Source organism: Canis aureus, chromosome 12, assembly GCF_053574225.1.
Source record: "Canis aureus isolate CA01 chromosome 12, VMU_Caureus_v.1.0, whole genome shotgun sequence".
Taxonomy (NCBI): Eukaryota; Metazoa; Chordata; class Mammalia; order Carnivora; family Canidae; genus Canis; species Canis aureus.
In genome coordinates, this window is record NC_135622.1 from 4,756,305 (window position 1) to 4,776,417 (window position 20,113).

Sequence of the window (20,113 nt, forward strand, 5' to 3'; positions counted from 1 at the left end):
GCCACAGGTTTGTTGGTTTGTTTCTTTGTTTTCAGCACTTTGAATATATGTTACTCCCTCTAGTTTTTTCTGAAAAATCTCCTGATTACTTTATGGTTTTCCCTTGTATGTAACTGTTTCTTTTTCCTTGCTGCTTTTAAAATTCTCTTTTTATCTCTGCATTTTACCAATTTAATTACTGTATGTCTTGGTGTGGACTCCCCTAGCTTGATTTTGGTGGAGGCACTTTGTGCCTTCCAGATCTGGATTTCTATTTCCTTCCCCAGATTTGGAGGAAGCTAGTATTTATTCAAATAAATTTTTTGCCCCCTTTTCCCTCTCTCTTTTCTTCTTTTGGGATCCCTATAATGTGAATGTTCTTAAGCTTGCTAGTGTCACTAAGTTCCCTACATCTGTTTTCATTTTTATTATTTTTTCGTCTCTCTCCCTCGCTCTCAAGCAAGCTTGATTGTTTCGCATTATTCTGTCCTCCTGCTAATTTGTTCTTCTGCTTTCTCTAGTTTACTATTTATTCCATCTAGTGTATGTATGTATGTATGTATGTATGTATTTATTTATTTATTTATTTATTTATTTATTTATTTATTATAGTCACACACAGAGAGAGAGAGGCAGAGACACAGGCAGAGGGAGAAGCAGGCTCCATGCACCAGGAGCCCGACATGGGATTCGATCCCGGGTCTCCAGGATCACGCCCTGGGCCAAAGGCAGGCGCTAAACCGCTGCGCCACCCAGGGATCCCTCCATCTAGTGTATTTTTAATTTTAGTTTCAGTTGGGTTCTTCATCTCTGCTTTTTTTTTTTTTTTTTTAAATGTTTGCTTGTCTCTTTGTTAAGGGTCTCACTGAGGTCCTCCATTCTTTTTTTAAGTTCAGTGTACTTTAAATTCTCTATCAGGCATATTACTTATCTCTCTTTTGTTTAGGTCTCTTGCTGTGATTTGTCCTATTGTTTCATTTGGAATGTATTTCTCTGTGTCATCATTTTGTCTAACTCTCTCCCTGTTTCTATGTGTTAGGAAATTCAGCTACATCTGCTCTTGACAGTAGTGGCCTGCAGTACAATGTTCCCTGTTCACCAGAATCTGGTGGCATCTCCTATGCATGTTGCATGTGCCCTGCTGTTATGGCTGAGCAGCTTTTGCCTTTAGTCAAGTCATCTGCAATGACTCTTTGTCTGCTGTGGGCAGAGTTTGGTCCTTTTTTTGTTAGTGGGCCAGTCTTGGGCTACCATGGGCTTAAATTGAATCAGACCAGGCATTTGCCAGATATAAATAGCAGTGAACTGCAGGAGAATGCAGGAGTGGGGGTGCACAGTATTAGCAAGGTTTGCAAGAGTCTCCTATGGGAGAAGACCTGGAGTTGAGTCTGGCTGGAGGGGTTGTGCCCACTGGTGTATGCATGGGTGGGGCTTGCTGTTAGCAAGTGAAGTAGCAAGTGTTGGTATCACACTGGCTCCTGCAGGTGTCCATGTGTTTGTGCTGGGGGTCCAGGGGAAGGAAATGGCACCAGCCAGCTCCTTTAGTCCTAGAGATGTTTCCCAGTGATCCCTGCCCCTCCAGCACATACTCTGAAATTAGTAAACAAATCTCCCTCCCATATACCCCAGGTGTTTTTCAAAATGCTACTTCTATGCTTTATCTCCATGGGCTTGTACGGACTTAGTTTCCTCTTGCCCTCTCAGCTTTCCCATGAGCCTGCTGATTTTTAGTGTTCCAGGTTTTAAGCCCTGCTGTTTGTAAGAATTCTTGAAATTTGACTCCTCTGGTTTTCAGAGCCAAATGTTACTGGGATTTGTCTTCCCTGTGGGGGCTTCATGGTGCGAGAGTTTGTTTTTTTCCCCTCTCAGTGCCCACAGAGCCCTTCCCTCCCGCAGATAGTCCAATGGGTCTGTTTAGTGGATCCATTGAGCTCCTGACTGCGTCTCTAATCTTCCTCCTCTCTTCAGTGTGGCCTCTTCTCTACAATTGGCTGTGTAGAGACCATTCTTCCAGTCTTTGGGTCCTTTTCTGGGTTATTCACACTGATATGGCTGTTATCTGGTTGTTTCTTTTTTTTTTTTTTTTTTTTTTTTTATATCTGGTTGTTTCTATGGGACAAGGTGAGCTTAGGCTCCTCCTACTCCATCATCTGCCCTGGAAATCTTATATCATCCCTTTCCAATAAGAAGAAATCTCCTTCAGGACTTATGTTATTTTTCTTTTACTCTGAATACAAATGAAGAATTCTGTAAAACTTCAGATATTTGGAAGAACATGGGATTCATAGTTTGCTTCTGTTGATTAGCAGAAACTGAAAAGGTTGAGAGAAGGAAGGATATCTTTTCCCCTCATCTTTCATACTGTGAGCTTTACAGTGCTGAATTTTTTATTCCTAACTAACAGGAGAAGAGAGATCTTTTAATTTTATCATTACATGACTAGAAAAGTGCAATTATTTTTATTCTTGTCATAAAACTAGGTAAGTTTCTTGGTTAACGGAGACTAGTTTTCCAATCTGAATAATGAACACAGCCTAGCTAAATGAAAGTGGGTGAGTTTTGGGTTGAATGAATTTTTATCTTTTTTCACAAAGTTGGTAAAGAGTACATATGTGGAGGTGGAACTAGGTCTCATGCCGTCTCTGATTGTGATTGCCATTTTTTTCTCTCTGAATATGATGTGAAAGCTCAGAAATTCCTAAAATTGGGAGCCTCATGTCTTTGTATATGACCATGAGGAGATGAGAAATACATCTGTTAAAAATGATTTCATTTTATCTTGTTTTTATCTCTTTACTTTCAGGTAACTAGTTCTCCCAACTGTACAGACATGAGTAATGTTTGTCAGCCAACAGAGTTTATTTCTCGGCACAACATTGAGGGAATCTTCACTTTTGTGGATCACCGCTGTGTGGCTACTGTTGGCTACCAACCACAGGTGAAGAGCTGGACCTATTACACCACTGATACTTAAACCTGTTTTCCCTTGGCTTTGTTCATGTTATTCAGTCATGTATTCCAGAATAGTCAAAGCTTATCAGGCCCAGATATGAAAAAGTGATGATCCTATTCTATCTGTAGCTAAATTTATTCTCAGCTTTCTACCAATGTTATTCATCCAATCTAGAAAAATATGGTTGTTCTCATGTGGGATAAGCAGGCATGAAGATGTGTGTATTTTTTGTTACTGATATTAATACAGATAATGATGCAAAAGTGTTGATTTTAATTAGTTATAATGGTATGACCATCATTAGGTAATTTATGTAATCACTTAGGTTAGGAACAAAGTAACCCGCAACATATGCAAGTTTGGCACCAGTTATTTTTATTTTATTGAGATTTTTCATTCAGCAGACCAAGTAGCTATACCAGACTTGAGAAATAAGTCATTATATAGACTTTCAAAATTGTATGCCCAAGAGGGACTTCTGGCTGTGGCTCTGAAGAAGTTGGTTAAAAGATCTTGAAAAAGCATAAAGTTGGAAGATTTACACTGATTCAACACCACTTAAGAAGCTGTTGTCATCAAGGTAGTATGATATCAGTATAAAGATAGATAAACAGATCAGTAGGCCAGAATAGTCTTTTTTCACATTTACGATCAGCTGATTTTCAATCAAGATGTCAGGACAGTTCAATGGGGAAAAGATTCTTCCCAATAAGTGGTGATGGAAAAATTGGATATTCCCCTTCACAGAAAAGGATGTGGACTCTTACCCCATAGACAAAAACCTAAATGTTTAAGAGCTAAAGTCATAAAACTTCTAGAAGAACACAGGAGATTATCTTTGTGATTTTGAATCCAAGATTTCTTATATGACACTAAAAGCATGCTTCACAAAAGAAAAAAGCCCATAAGTTAGAGATCATCAGAATTAAAATTTGTCCTCTTAAAAGGACACCATTAAGAAAGTGAAAAGGAAAAAAAAAAAAGTGAAAAAAAAAAAAAAGTGAAAAGGCCATCCATAAACTGGGAAAAAGTATTGCAAATCATATATCTGAAAAAGGATTTGTATCCAGAACATATAAAAAAACTCCTAAAACTCACTAAGGTAAACAGCCAGTAAAAAAGGATACAAGATTTGAATAGACATTTCACCAAAGAAGAAACATGGATGGCATATAAAGGATTCTCATCATGGGGCACCTGGCTGGCTCAGTTGTGGAAGCTTGTGACCCTTGATCTTGGGGTTGTAGGTTCCAGCCAATGTTGGACATAGAGATTACTTAAAATCTTAAAAAAAAAAAAAAAAAAAGACGCTCTTCATTAGTTAGTAGGAAAGTACAAATCAAAACCACAATGAGATACCACTGTATGTCCACTAGAATGGGCATAGTGAGCTACCACTATATGTCCACTATAATCAAAAAGTATTGCAAGAACGGGGAGAAATTGCAACCATTATACATTGTTGGCAGACCTGTAAAATGATATAGCCACTTTGGAAAAACATTTTGGAAAAATGGAAAAATAGTTTGTAAAAAGTGAAACATATACTTAACCCTACTACAAGCTAGCAATTCCACTTCTAAGTATTTACTCAAGAGAAATGAAACCTATGTTCATATAAAGATTTATATACAAAAAAAAAGATTTATATACAAATGTTGATAGTTGTATTTTTCACAGTAACACCAAAGTGGAAAAACTCAAAATGTCCATTAACTAGTGAATGGATACACAGCTCTGATATATCCACATTAGAGAATACTACTGAGTAATAAAAAGAAATACACTATTGATATGTACAACAACATAGATGAGCTCCAGAAATCTTAAGTTACATGTAAGAAGTCAGAGACAAAAGACCACATATTATATGATTCCATTTGTATTAAGTTTCTAGAAAGGCAACACTAAAGCAGAAAGCAGGTTACTAGTTGGCTAGGAGGTTGGGAGCAGGTGTTGACTATAAACAAGCACAAGGAAACTGGGAGCAGTGGATGTGTTCTCAAACTGGATTGTGGTGATAATGGTGGTTACACAACTATATATAAATATGTTAGAAGCCATCAATTGTAGATTTAGAATGAGTGAATTGTATGTGTACATTAGACTTCAAATCTTTAAAATGCAGCTAAAATAAATATATAATGTTCTGAAAAAGAAAAATGTTTTAGAGGCCATTTGCCAGGCAGATTCCATATTCTTTGTCTTTTTTTTTTTTCCCTCCACACTTATTATAATCCTAGGCTAAAGACAGGAGAAATAAAATCCAAGTCCTAAAAAAAATAAAATAAATAAATCCCAAGTCCTTTGCTGATAGGCCAGGAATTTTAGATGATCATAAAAGTGCCCATCTTACTCTTCTTTTTCACTTTTAGGAACTCTTAGGAAAGAATATTGTAGAATTCTGTCATCCTGAAGACCAGCAGCTTCTAAGAGATAGCTTCCAACAGGTAACTTTTTTCCCTGGTTTGGATTTGAATAATATTTTTATCTAATATCTGTTATCATATTAATCCCTCAAACATTTATTAACCACTGCTTGAGTACTATGACAGGCATCATAATCTTATGTTCTTTAGTGCGTAACTTATATTTTTAAGGAATGGAAAAGGACCAGTATTTTGAGACTATGGATTATGTCCAAGGTACTTTGGCTTTGGCTACTCACTGTCTTGTATTTAGCTAACTGTATCTAAGAAACTTTTTTTTTTAACTTTTAAAAATATTTTATTTATTCATGAGAGACACAGAGAGAGGCAGGGACATAGCAGAGAGGAGCAGGCTCTCCGTGGGGATCCTGATGTGGGACTCCATCCTAGGATCCTGGGATCACAACCTGAGCCAAAGGCAGATGCTCAACCGCTGAGCCACCCAGGTGCCCCTCTAAGAGACTCACTCCTTAAAGTACTTAAAATATTCTGGGCCTCACTGAACTGTGGATTGTGGTAGAAATATTCATTTCATGGTTCTTTTATAGATAAATGAGTTAACTCTTCACAAATAAGACTTTTCAATTTGTCACCATTAAGTGTCTAAATTTTATTTTATTTTATTTTATTTTATTTTTTTTTATGTATCTAAATTTTAAACAGATTCTTGAACTGGTGGCTCATATCAATCAGCTTGTTCAACTTTAGCACCAGTCTTATCACCAGTGCTTTTCCAGAACTAATACCTTCATTGTGAAGGTCCATGAGTTTTTCCAATTCAAACTTGGGCTTCTTGAGCATTTTTACTTTTGTATCAAAGACATTGTATAGTGGACAGATAGATTGGCAAGCCTTTTCTATGTCTTTTCTGATGCTGTCTGAAATTGATTTATTGACTATTTTTAAGTCATTTGTCTGCACCTCTCAGGTCATAATTTCCATCATGTTTTTCCAAATTTGGCAGACCTGTTGGTACTAAGCATAAGAGGTCTTCTGAATCTGATTGTTGCATTTTTTAGTAAAACCAACACAAAATAGGGGCACCTGGGTGGCTTAGTCAAGTGTCCAGTTCTTGATTTTGGCTCAGGTCATGATCTCAGGATTGTGAGATTGAGCCCCAGGTCGGGTTCCTTGCTCAGCAGGTGTCTGTTTGAGATATTTTCCCTCCCTCCCTCCCTCCTTCTCTTCCCCTCTCCCCCTCTTCCTCTCTTCCCCCCTTTACCTTGTCCCTTCCCCCACATGATATGCAAATGCTGTCTCTCAAATAAATAAGTATTTTTTAAAAATTCTGTTAAAACCAACATAAAATAGAAAAAACAAATAACCATTGGTAGTCTTAACATCAACACGAGCTTTAAATCATCTGCCATTTTTTGACCATGGAATACATTTTGTCATTGATAAGATCCGTGCCATGGAAATTCAGGCAGTTTTTGCCCTGAACAACCTCAGTAATTAGCTTGAATTTTCTAAATGCAACTTTATCATTCTGCAGATGGCAAGGCTCACTTCAAAAATATGACCATGAAGCCATCAGATATGATTTCAGTTCCTTAGTTAGGTTCTTATGACTAGTGTTTTTCCAATATTTCTTTTCTTTTCCCAATATTTCTTATATTGAACATAGCTCATGCCTTCACATCATACCTCTGTTTTTCTTAGAAAATGGATCAACCACTTTCTTCTTGGCTTCCTTTTTGCCATTTACATAAGGTGCTTGTTCTTGTGATCCTCCATGGCATTGCTCAGGAAGCCAAAAGCAAGAATTAACCCCTAATTGTAAGCTGACTCTTTTTTTTTATTTTTAATTTATTTATTTTTTAATTTTTATTTATTTATGATAGTCACAGAAAGAGAGAGAGAGAGAGGCAGAGACACAGGCAGAGGGAGAAGCAGGCTCCATGCACCGGGAGCCCGATGCGGGACTCGATCCCAGGTCTCCAGGATTGCGCCCTGGACCAAAGGCAGGCGCTAAACCGCTGCGCCACCCAGGGATGGATGGATGGATGGATAGATAGATAGATAAATAAATAAATAAATCTTTAAGACACTAAAAAAATAGTCAACTTAAGTACAGGGAAGCAAATCTTAGGAGACAAAATCACTGAAGACAGAAATGAAAAGAAAGGAAAAAAAGAAAAAACACCATTTCCACCATTGGCATAATCATATTTCTACTTATGCTCCTCATACAGTGTAAGAAGATCATGGTGCATATAATACACACTTCCCCCTCCAGGAGGCTGGACACAAGCCACCCACTCACTTAGTTGGAGGCAGAAACATTCCAGTGCATACAGTCCCACATGATATATTCCCCCTGTAGCACAAGTTGACCTTAGACATCTAAGTATTCCCCCTGAGGTGGGAGCACTATTCCTGGAGGTATTATAATACAAGGTTGATGCATGGAGTTTACAGAACAAACTTATATTCCATCTCCCTGCTCCAAAAATCCATTTACTATATTGTCCTTGGATAGAGGACATATCAGATATTAAACTGATATGAACAGAGACTACACTTGATCTTAGCCAAAAGGCCAAGGATAAACTGTTATTTTCAGGCACTAGATTCAGAAAATATCTGGTGAATTTAATTTCAGTACAGGTTTGACTTTAGGAAGCAATTTTTTATATTAGGCTAATTTCCCTCTTTGAGCCTCAGTAGTGTTCTAACATATTCAATAGATATAATAGCAGTACTTAAATTCAGAGTGTTGTTAGGAAGATTAAATAAGACAATATGTTTAGAGCATATAGCCCAGCTTCTAGAGAAAATCAGATGATGGCAGTAAAATGCCTGTCACCTGAACCCTCAGCATTACCATTCCATGTGCTCAGCTGTACCTCACAGAAGAACCACATTTTGTATATGTGTGGATTCAGGAAAACCATTCTGAAAAACTATTCTATTTTTTTTTTTTTTTTTTTTCTGAAAAACTATTCTGACTTCTCTTGAATCCATTCAAAACTAAGGACATGACATGGACCTTCAGCAGTGTGAGAAGAGATTATACAGTATATTTTAAATCCTTGAAAGTCCTAATTCTGACAACTTTGGGTCACAGAGCATCATTTTATCACTTCCAGAAAATGTTTATTCCAAAATAGCTTTAATGACTCCTATAACACTCTACATAATCTCAAGGTTATTATTCTGACATTAGTTGCTACTGTGATTTTAGGGTACTTAGATAAGGGTGATTTTTAATGTGTGGTCTCCAGCCTTTAGGTGCTGATTTCCTGATTTTGATATTTCTTAAGTCTAGTTGGATTTATATTTCTTTCTCAGTAATAAATTTAGTTATATCCAACCAAGCTTGTTTTCTGTCTGTTATGGTTACTGCAGTGTTGTATTTCACACTTGATTTGTGAAAGGTATGTGTGTATATGTATATATAAAATGTGCCATTTTATTATTGCAAAGTGAAGTGTGTCCCATTTTCTGCTGTAATTATTTCTCAGTCAGCTTTAATGTCAGCAGTTATTTCCACCATTAGCAGCTTAAACACAAGTGTTACCGCTTTTTCTTAAAAAGTGTAGGTATTTTGGAGCACTGGACTTATGCTTCATTAGAATAGATATATACCTCAGTAAGCAGGTTTTCAAATCCAGTACATAGTTGTGTACCAATGTAATTATATTAATTCTGTATATATTACACAGTGAGCACATGCAAAAATTAAAGAATGATTACTATTGTTTAAATTCAAATATTCAGGGAGGCCTGGGTGGCTCAGCAGTTGAGCATCTGCCTTTGGCTTGGGGTGTGATCCTGGAGTCCCAGGATGGAGTCCCACATCAGGCTTCCTGCATGGAGCCTGCTTCATCCTCTGCCTGTGTCTCTGCCTCTCTCTGTGTGCCTCTCATGAAGAAATAAATAAAATCTTAAAAAAAAAATTCAAATGTTCACATCTCACTTCTTTATCATGTTAAGTGTTGATGTTCTGAAAAAAAAATAAAAGCACATAGTCCAGTGCTTGACATATAGTAACTACAAAATAAATAATAGCTGCTCATACTATTTTTTTGTTAGGGAGGAAAGGTCAAGATAATTTTCTATTTCATAAAACTAGACACTAAAATCTAAGATGATTTTCTTTTAAAAAACAAAAGCAAAACAAGACTAAAGCCAACTTAGTTTTATTTATAGAAACCTACATGGGTGCTGTGAAAACAAATTCTCAGGCTTAGGGGAAGACCTAGGATTGAGGAGCAACATGTAAGCTATTTCAATATCAAAGTACAAATTTCTACTTTAGACTTGTAAAGCTAGATCAACATATCTTTAAGGGACTTCCCAAGCGAAGTGGGGAAACAGTCTTTATTCTGGAAAAAATTGTTACTCCTGTATGTGATCAAATAGCTATTTGAGACTCTAGGAAGAATTATAAATATACCTTCTTGTTATTTAGCACTTAGCTTTCACTCCCCCTGTTGTTTTGTCAGTAACGTTGAAAGAGACTGGTACTTCAAGGACTGTAACACATGAATCTTAGGGTGGTAGAAATGGGGAATTGAAAAAAAATTCTAAAGAAAATTTTTTGTGGGTTTCACTGATAACTTGAAAACTTTTTCAGGTGGTGAAGTTAAAAGGCCAGGTGCTGTCTGTCATGTTCCGGTTTCGGTCTAAGAACCGAGAATGGCTCTGGATGAGAACCAGCTCCTTTACTTTCCAGAACCCTTATTCAGATGAAATTGAGTATATCATCTGTACCAACACCAATGTGAAGTATGTACTATAAAGGCTTTTTCCAGTGTTGGGATTTCTCATGGGGCCAAGTCTGCTTAGCCATCAAGCTGTCTGCTACTCTTCTGCCCTTTGTAGTGGTAAACACCATTAGTTTGAAGTTCCTCATCTTGGCAGTTTACTACACAATAAGATTTTTAACAAACAGTACTTTAGATAGTAAGTTCTGAGATGTGAAGGGTTCGTATTTCAATTTTATGCTTAAACTCTTTCTAGAAAGGATATCGTTTTATATACCAGTTCATTGCTTTATCCTGGTAGAATTTTCCCCTAGAGCAGGTATCTGCAAACTCTTTTTGTAAAAGGCCAAGGTAGTAATTATATTAGCTTTGTGGGGGCATATGGTCTCTATTGAAATTACTCAACTCTGCTATTATAACATGAAAAGAGTCCTAGACAAATGAAATGAATAAAGATAGCTATGTTCCAACAAACTTCTATTTACAAAAACAGGCAGTGGACTGAATTTGGCCTATGGACTGTAGTTTTCTTTGCTTTTGAGCATAACTATATCTGTTCTGTTCCTTGATTCCTTTCTGTTTGGGCTTTTCCTTCTCAGCTTTGTAAAAACTAGTTTTATTGATTTTGTGATAGGTTGCATGGTAGTGCACCCATTTAAAGTATATAATTTTTTTAGTGTGTCACAGGGTTGTACAACTATTACCACAATCTAATTTCAGTACATGCTCATTGCCCCCAAAAGAAATTCTGTATTCATTAATAGTCATCCTCCCCACTCCCCAAGCCCTGTGTGACAACTAATCTATTTTCTGTTTCTCTAAATTTGTCTATTCTAGATATTTTATATGAATGGAATCATAACAATATATGAGTCCTTGTAACCAACCTCTTTTGCTTAGTATAATATTTTAAGGGTTATCTCTGTTGTAGCATTTATTTGTACTTTTTTTTATTGCCAAATAATATTCCTTTGTCCAGGGATACATTTAGTTTATCCATTCATTAATTGATGGACATTGGGTTATTTCTACTTTTTGACTATTTAGAACACAGCTATGGACATTGATATACCAGTGTTTATGTGGATATGTTTTTATTTTCTTGGGTATATACCTAGGAGTGGAATTGCTGGGTTACATGGCAACTCTGTGTTTAATCTTTTGAGGAACTGCAAAACTCTTCCCAAAGCTTCATCCTTTACACTACCATCAGCAATGTAATTAGTGTTCGAATTCCTTCACATTTTTACTGTCGCTTTTATTATACCCATTCCAGTAGAAGTCAATTGTCAGATTATTTTTTTCCCATTTAATCTATATATATAGAATTAGCCCTGAGCCTATCTCTTGAAGATCTGCTTAGAAATGATTATCAAGTATAAGTAGTAACCTGGTAACAACATTGAGTCTGTGTCCTTCTACTTTTAGGGCTTTTAAAGTTTAATTCTTTTCTAATTAGTGTAGCAGAGTGAATTGAGTTAGAAATTGTACTTATTTAGGACTCAGGTATATGGTCATTGGCAGTGTAGTGTTTTTGCATCTTTATATTACAGAAAAACCATTGTTTTGTATTTCCATTTTGTTTAAATTTTGAAATTTTAAGTACTTTTAGAACTTGTTTTTGTAAATAATGTTCACATTTTTATGTACCATTTTTCCACCACAATTTAATTCTTAAAATTTTTTAAATAAATATTTTTTACAGAAAATTTGGAAAGTAGAAAACTATAGGGAGGCCTGGGTGGCTCAGCAGTTGAGCATCTGCCTTTGACTTGGGGCGTGATCCCGGTGTCCTGGGATCCGAGTGCACATCCGGCTCCCTGTGAGGATCCTAGCCTGCTTCTCTCTCTGCCTGTGTCTCTGCCTCTCTCTCTGTGTCTCTCATGAATAAATGGACAAAATCTTAAAAAAAAAAAAAAAAAAAGTATGGAAAACTATAAAGAGAAGGGAACAAATTCTTACTATGCAGAGAGTCTTTGTTAATGTTTGTGTGTGTACTGTTAGTTTTTTTTACTTATGCTTTTTAAAACCCCAGGATATGGATACACACATATATACCAACTAGGTATTGAGTCCCTAGGAGTTAGACCTTATACTGGATAAACTCTTACACCACAGGACATAGTTTTTGTTTGTACCTCATTGTCCATGGTATGAAATATTTGCTGAATTTTAAGTCATAGGTTACTTAAAGGATTAGATTTCAAAGGAGAATTTATTAGTTATTGCCTCACCTACAGGTGAATCTATGCAGCTTTCTGTACAAATAGTGCTAGATCCTTTTTTCCCCGTCTGTTCTGTCTGCTCTTCATTTTCCCAGGAACTCCAGCCAGGAACCAAGGCCTACACTGTCCAACACAATCCAGAGACCACAGCTAGGTCCCACAGCTAATTTACCCCTGGAGATGAGCTCAGGGCAGTTGGCATCCAGGTGAGAAACAATAGAAGAATCATCCATTCATCAGTGACTCACCGTGGGGAGTAGGCATCTGCAATCCCATTTGTTTGTTTATTTTAAGCCCTTCCCCCACATTAAAAAAATCTTTCTCTCCTCACTGGTCTTTAACATATAGGCAACAGCAACAGCAAACAGAGTTGGATGTGGTATCAGCAAGAGATGGACTGGCTGGCTTCAATCATTCCCAGGTAAGTGTGTTATCTTTTAAGAGGACTATGAGCATTTCCTTAAGAAATGTCCCCCAGGGCCATTTAGAGTGTATGTATATCTTTATGTGAATGTTATGGTTGTTGAATTGTCGTGTTAAATCTTTTCATGGTATTTTTATCATTGTAACATACAGGTTTCTGTTCAGCCTGTGACAACCACAGGGCCAGAACACAGCAAGCCCCTCGAGAAGACAGATGGTCTGTTTGCCCAGGATAGAGATCCAAGATTTTCAGAAATCTACTCCAACATTAATGCAGGTATGTTTCTTCCGTATTCTCCTTTTAAATTTTCATTTAGATCACTTATTGATGTGCCTGCTGTTGCCCAACATCCTTCCACTTAATCATAATACCTCATGAGAAAATAGGAACTTGCTGAACTAATGTACTACAGCCCCTTGACTGGCCCTCCCCCCACTCCTTTTGGTCCACAGATCAGAGTAAAGGCATCTCCTCCAGCACTGTCCCTGCCACCCAACAGCTATTCTCACAGGGCAACACATTCCCTCCTACCCCCCGGCCGGCAGAGAATTTCAGGTGAGCCCCTTATGTATGTGCTGCTTTACAGGGCAACTGAGGCATTCAGTTGCTAAATCCAAGTTTTATTCTTCCCTAGCTTTCTCTGATTATTTCAGACAAAGCAGTAGAACTTGTAAGACTTAAGATGAGGCAAGCTGCTTTCCTTCCTCCTATTTCTTTGCATCTGTCCTGTTGCTATGTTATAGGTTCCATCTCTGTGTGTCCTGATTGGTCTGTGACTGTCAGTTTTTCTCATTTTTTTCCAAATTCTGTTAACCAAGTTTTCCTTAACCCCAGGGAAGTCAGGGGGACCTAGGAATAGCACTAGATTGTTCTGTGATTCCTAGATTTTGTGGTAAACCCATCCTTTTAATCTTGTACTGCACTATTTGTTCACTCTAGAAATAGTGGTCTGGCCCCTCCTGTAACCATCGTCCAGCCATCAGCTTCTGCAGGGCAGATGTTGGCCCAGATTTCCCGCCACTCCAACGCCCCCCAGGGAGCAGCCCCCACTTGGACCCCTAGCACCCGCCCAGGATTCTCTGCCCAGGTAAAGCTTCTCTTCTTTTTTTTTTTTTTTTTTTTAATTTTTTTTAAATTTATTTATGATAGTCACAGAGAGAGAAAGAGAGGCAGAGACATAGGCAGAGGGAGAAGCAGGCTCCATGCACTGGGAGCCCGATGTGGGATTCGATCCCGGGTCTCCAGGATCGCGCCCTGGGCCAAAGGCAGGCGCCAAACCGCTGCGCCACCCAGGGATCTCCTAAAGCTTCTCTTCTGTCTGTTCCCCGTATACTAGTTTTTGTTTGGTTGGTTGGGCTTTTTTCTATTGTCATCTATCTAGATATCTTCTCAACCCCCACCCCCTACCTTCCAGTTTTTCTCTTTATTGGGAGTAGCTAGATAATTAAAAACAAATAATCCCCAAATCTCAGAGTATGGTTCTCACATAGTCGCATTTATTCAGAATTACTCACCTATAACACATTAAACAGATTTGATTTACTGATTTGTTTTGGAGTCAATTCTGAGTTTCTATTTTGTACTGTTTAAAGCTAATATTTTTTCATATATTAATATATGCTTATATTGCACAGTAATATTTTATTTGTTTATTTTTAAAAGATTTTATTTATTCCTGAGAGACAGAAAGAGGCAGAGACACAGCCAGAAGAAGAAGCAGGCTCCATGCAGGGAGCCCGATGTGGGACTCGATCCCTGGACTCCAGGATTGCTCCCTGAGCCAAAGGCAGACGCTCAACCACTGAGCCACCCAGGCGTCCCATTATTTTAAATAAAGAAGCCCAAACCAAAAAGCACACTCCAAAATTGTTATATGCAATATATCTCAAAAGCATAAAAGGAAAATAAAAACTGGAAAAATTTCTTACGACTCTAGATGTATATAGTTTATTAATCTCATAGTTCTTTGCTTTTACACTTTGTTATACCTGCCTAAAGGTAGTGTCGAAGGAGATTGGCATTAATTAGAAGAAATAGTAAGAAATAAATGATGAGCTTGGCTCAGAAGAATCCAGTGATTGACAGATGGTTGACTCATAGGAATGGCATGTCCAATAATGTTAATGTTTCATTTGTTGTTCTCTATCCCTTTCTCTTTCAGCAGGTGGCTGCTCAGGCTACAGCCAAGACTCGTTCTTCCCAATTTGGTGTGGGCAACTTTCAGACTCCGTCCTCCTTCAGCCCCATGTCCCTTCCTGGTGCTTCTACTGCATCACCTGGTGCTGCTGCCTATCCTAATCTCACCAGTCGTGGATCCAACTTTGGTGAGTTTCAGATTAGAAAGGAGGGTAACAGGAAAGTGACACCACTAAACAGAAAGGATTTAGTAGTTAAAACAGTTTGCTTGGGTCCTGGGTACACTGACCTAATTGTGGAGAAATGCAAAGTGACAGTCCATTTGGAATTTAAAATCAATTAATTAATTAATTTTTAAAAAGATTTTATTTATTTATTCATGAGAGACACAGAGAGAAAGAGAGAGGCAGAGACACAGGCAGAGGGAGAAGCAGGCTCCATGTAGGGAGCCCGATGTGGGACTCGATCCCAGGTCTCCAGGATCAGCGGCGCTAAACTGCTGAGCCACTCGGGCTGCCCTGGGATTTAAAATTTACCCACATGAAAAAGGCGTATTAAAAAAAAAGAAAGAAAAAAAAGAAAAAGAAAAAGGCGTATTTAAAAAGTGCATAAGGTATTATATATTAAATGATAATCAAATTTCGTCTAAATGATCAAAGGACTCTTTGGAAAGGCTATGCAAAGAAGAGAAATTAATTTGGGCCAGGTTTTGGAATTGAGGAGGCATTGATTAACAGAGAAGAGCAGAAAGTATCTTTTTTTTAAAAAAAAAAAGATATTATTTCTTTATTCATGAGAGACGCAGAGAGAGAGAGATAGAGAGAAAGGCAGAGACACAGGCAGAGAGAGAAGCAGGCTCCATGCAGGGAGCCTGAAATGGGACTCGATACCGGATCTCCAGGATCAGGCCCTGGGCTGAAGGTGGCGCTAAACCGCTGAGCCACCTGGGTTGCCCTGAAAGTATCTACGTGCTAGTTTCTCCTCTCCAGTGGAGTTACTAGCTTAAAGTTGGTTGTTGTTCCTTACTGTATTTCTAGCTTCCGAGACTGGACAGACTACAGGACAATTCCAGACACGGACAGCAGAGGGTGTAGGTGTCTGGCCACAGTGGCAGGGCCAGCAGCCTCATCATCGGTCGAGTTCTAATGAGCAACATGTTCAACAGCCATCAGCACAGCAACCTGGCCAGCCTGAGGTCTTCCAGGTGAGAGGTTGAAAATCAGACTTCAGAAATCAGAAACTGGTAGAGAAAGGGTCAGAGGACAGAGATAGAGAAGGAAATATGCATGTGGCCTGAGGTGTTGGGAGTATGTGGGATAAGACGGAGTGGGCACATATAGGGATAAATGTCATTAACTGGAACAGCCTTTAACCAGACCATCTTTAGTGATGTGAAGCACCGTGAGAAGATGTTAAAGGGAATCCTTTTAGCCCATTCAAGGAGGCCACATCCCCACTGTACAGTAGCTTGGGTATAAACATACTGATTATAGCTATAAGAGCCCATTTACCTAAGTCCTGAGGGGACTGAAAAAGCATATAGAATAATCTTAGGACAAAAGAAGAGCTTGTTTAAAACACAGGTTGAAAGAAAGCAAAACAGATTTGGTAGAAAACAAATACGGTAAGAGATAATTCCATATGTGTTCGTGGGGAGTATATGAAATGTGGCAAGCAGATTTTTCTCTTTTTGAAAAATATAAAAGACTAGAAAAGAGGAAAAATGTGGAACTGTAGGAGGAAACCAGAGAAGGGACTAGGAACCAAAGTTGTCATCTAAAGGAGTCAGGGAGTTTCTGGGAGTAGGGAAGGCTTAGGGAGCTCAGCCCCACAGAAACTGTGTGGGGTCAGGAGTGATGCTTTAGGGGAATTCTAGGAAGAAGTTCGCTAAATGTGAGGGATTAAGGTGTGTGACTAGACTTGCTCTGTTTCTCTTATTAGGAGATGCTGTCCATGCTGGGAGACCAGAGCAACAGCTACAACAATGAAGAATTTCCTGACCTAACTATGTTTCCCTCCTTTTCAGAATAGAACTTTTGGGGTGAGGATAAGGGGTGGGGGAGAAAAATCACCGTTTGTTTTTAAAAAGCAAATCTTTCTGTAAAGAGAATAAAAGTCCCTCTCCCTTCCCTTCCCTCACCCCTAATGTGTACCCCCCTTCCTTTTGGCCTTTTCTTGCCCTTCTGCCTCTGAGATAACATTTATAGAAGAAATGGGGTGAATCCTGAAGGCTTTAGGGATCCTTTGAAAAACTGAGGCTGGGTAAAGTTAAGAATGCCTTTCCTTATGTCTTTCTGATTTGTGCAGAAATGATTTGTGCTAGGGTCAAGAGGCAGGTTAGAGAACATGACACCCACTATTTGCCTTCAATACTGTGGCTTGTTTTTGGAAAGAAATTCTGAATAAGGTGGGGGAGAAGAGAAATGTCCTCATATTTGAGGACCACGAAACATGGTAGGTATGTATAGGGCTTTAGGAAGTAAGCATAATAAGCTCTTTCTGCTGCCTGGTGAGCGAGGAAGTTGAGAGAGGGAGAGGGAGAAAGAGAGAGAGTGTGTGTGTGTGTGTGTGTGTGTGTTTGTGTGTGTGCGCGTGCGCATGCGCACACACACATATATATCCACACGTGTGTTTCTGTGTTTGTTTCTTTCTCCCTATTAGGGAGTTATGCAAAATTTGTCCCAGATTTTATCTTTGTTTTTCTGTATATTCTTCAAAGAGTCCTAAGGAGTTAAATCTTCTATGTATTTTCCACTTAGTATTGCAGCCAAAGAGTATTTAAATAAATGTCTTTGCTGCACTTACATCTATGCCCAGCCAGTATGCAACTGTAAGCAGATATATATAGTCTTCTGTTGATGTGGTTGGTTTCTTATCAAACATATTTAGTGATAAAGCTGGGTCAGTCCCACTTTTGGTGCTCTCACCTTATATGGAAGATCTGCAAATATTACAGATGTTTAGGGTGGGAAGATAAACCCCTTTCAAAAACCCCATACTTGGCCATACTTGCTGCATTTTTCTGTCAGAATCACATATGATGTGTGTTCTGTAGAGGTTATTTCTGCATGGAAACTCAACTTCTTGGATTAGCAGTCCCAGTGAAATCTTCACTGCTGGAGTTCAAACCAAATACCAAACCTTCTTGCAAAGTAGCCTCTTTAATCCCATTCTCAATTCAGTCTGGTTAGAAATTGAGATTTAGGTCTTTTCTGGACCTATAGTTCTCACCTTTTGCTCCTTCCAATCATAAGATTGGATTTTTCTTTATGATGCAAGAGAATAAATCCACGTGATAGATGGAGCCTAGACTCCATTCCTTACAGGGTCACTGAGTTAACTATAGCCATATAAATGCAGATACCGGTTACTACTCTCACTCTTTACCTTCCTCAGGTAACAGTCATGTCTATCAGCCCCCCCCCCCCCTTTCTTTTTGATTGGCTCAGGCCAGTATCTTAAGTGAAAGACTGAAATAAGGAGAAGACATATTAAACATAGCCATTGGAGACTGAGGAGCACAGATGGCCTTAGGAGAGGCTGAGAGAGCATCATTACTGGGTTTCTCTCCCTTTTGTCTCCAGTCTGGTGCCAGGTAGTGGAGTTGAAAAGGAGACTATTTTTTTATTCTATGTGCACACATACCATATACATATATATTTATATCACAATTTAAGAAACCAAAAAGTTGAGTTTCCAATGGAATCCTTGTTTTTTAATAATTGACTGTTTTTAAATGTGATCAGGACTATAATATTGTACAGTTATAGGGCTTTTGGGGAAGGAGAAGGGAGGGAAAAGATGCTCTGGGGGTTTTGTTTCTGCTTTTCCTTCAGGGTTTTATTTTTGATTGTTTTGTTTTTTTCTTGTTGGCCGTTTCTGTACTGCTGGCATCTATGCTGAGCTTTACAGTGGCAAAAATAATGACATGTAGCAAAGATTTTAAAACAAAATATTTTTTCCTTTTGTAAACTTTGTTGTGTTGTGTGGTCTTGATTGCGGCTTTATTATTCCTTTCCAGCTCATAAACAACAAATACCCACAACTAGTTGAATCCATAGTCCATAGTTTGAACACCAGATATGCAAACATAAGGCACAGTGTGTCTATAATTTCAGGATTCAGAAATCATAGGGCTCTGATCACTCAGCACTCCTTGGTTGTCCTCCTGATCCTGACTCATTCTGAGTAAAATCAGCAGGGACATCTGACCATGAGACTGGGGTTGGGGAATTGCCCAAGTCCTCCAGAGCAGACAGAAATGAGATTTGAGACCGATAAAGCACATCAGATTCCTTGCCCTAGTATCCCCTGCTCTCCTGGATGAAAAGGATATATGAATGAGGAAATTTAAACCGTTTGGGTCTGGACTTGGTTTCCTTCTAGGACCATGTGGTTCATTAAGAAATCTTAAAATTTACAGGCAGGCATAAACCTATATTCTTGAGGGTCTTATGTGTGCAGTCCAGCTAGAAATTGAATCTGCCGCTGTGTATAAGGACGGTCTTTTCCTCTTCCCCCATCTCTATTTGTGGAAGAAAATGGGAGTTTGGGGATGTGGTTTAGGGACTGAACTAGACTCTTATGATCTGTCACATGCCTAGATGTTGTCGGAATCATTTGGAGAAGCTCACATGACTGGTCTTGGATCAGGGATTTTAATAATTGAAACAGATAATGTTCAGGCATCCCACCATCTGAGAATTAGAGCAACAAAGAAGTCACATGTCAGTGCTTATGGCATTGATTCAAGTGAAGTCATTAATTAGGAATGCTGTTTTTGGTTACTTTTAGAACAAGTTTCATCTGGACATTTGGGCATATCCTTCCTCAGCAAAACTGTATTAAGCTGGGAGAGCTATTGATAACTTTTAGCCAACAAGCTTATAAACTACTAGTGATTTTAGAGCCCATGGCTTCCTACATACTCTTTTCTAGTCTTGTATTTATTCCCTCATCCTTGCTGTGAGGGTCAGACACAAACTTGAAAACTAAGGTTTCAAAGTTGGGAGAGATGGCTGATAACAGGAAAAGGACAGGAGAAGATGTAATCCCCAATATAATACTATATAATAAAGAAGGATGGGGGAGACCAGGACTGTGTCCTGTTAACCATCAAAGTGAAGGTAAGCTCCAATACAACAATGTGTATTGAAGTCTTTTTTTTTTTTTTTTTTTTACTGCCCTCAAAGACAGTCATGTGAAACTAAATACCTAGCAACTCTCCATCCTGGCACACACACTCCACACACACA

General features: G+C 38.5%; 1 protein-coding gene and 1 non-coding gene across 9 annotated transcripts in view; one reads left to right on the plus strand and one right to left on the minus strand.

Moving 5' to 3' along the window:
• Positions 1 to 18,830, plus strand: part of ARNT (aryl hydrocarbon receptor nuclear translocator) — a 70,163-nt gene extending 51,333 nt beyond the window's left edge. For 4 of the 8 annotated variants that reach the window (XM_077842373.1, XM_077842369.1, XM_077842372.1 and 1 more), the window contains 11 exons: positions 2,783 to 2,917; positions 5,308 to 5,382; positions 9,944 to 10,095; positions 12,394 to 12,504; positions 12,647 to 12,719; positions 12,875 to 12,998; positions 13,175 to 13,277; positions 13,662 to 13,809; positions 14,884 to 15,046; positions 15,896 to 16,062; positions 16,800 to 18,830. In XM_077842373.1, the coding sequence (XP_077698499.1) occupies positions 2,783 to 2,917; positions 5,308 to 5,382; positions 9,944 to 10,095; positions 12,394 to 12,504; positions 12,647 to 12,719; positions 12,875 to 12,998; positions 13,175 to 13,277; positions 13,662 to 13,809; positions 14,884 to 15,046; positions 15,896 to 16,062; positions 16,800 to 16,889 (1,341 nt within the window). In that variant the 3' untranslated portion in view covers positions 16,890 to 18,830. Of the gene's footprint in view, positions 1 to 2,782; positions 2,918 to 5,307; positions 5,383 to 9,943; positions 10,096 to 12,393; positions 12,505 to 12,646; positions 12,720 to 12,874; positions 12,999 to 13,174; positions 13,278 to 13,661; positions 13,810 to 14,384; positions 14,646 to 14,883; positions 15,047 to 15,895; positions 16,063 to 16,799 lie in introns of those variants that run through there. The other 4 variants (XM_077842371.1, XM_077842374.1, XM_077842375.1 and 1 more) reach the window with 3 other exon arrangements.
• Positions 7,725 to 7,915, minus strand: LOC144281443 (U2 spliceosomal RNA). Its single transcript, XR_013349976.1, has one exon. It is a non-coding gene; the product is annotated as a U2 spliceosomal RNA (small nuclear RNA).
• Positions 18,831 to 20,113: the final 1,283 nt, after the last annotated feature.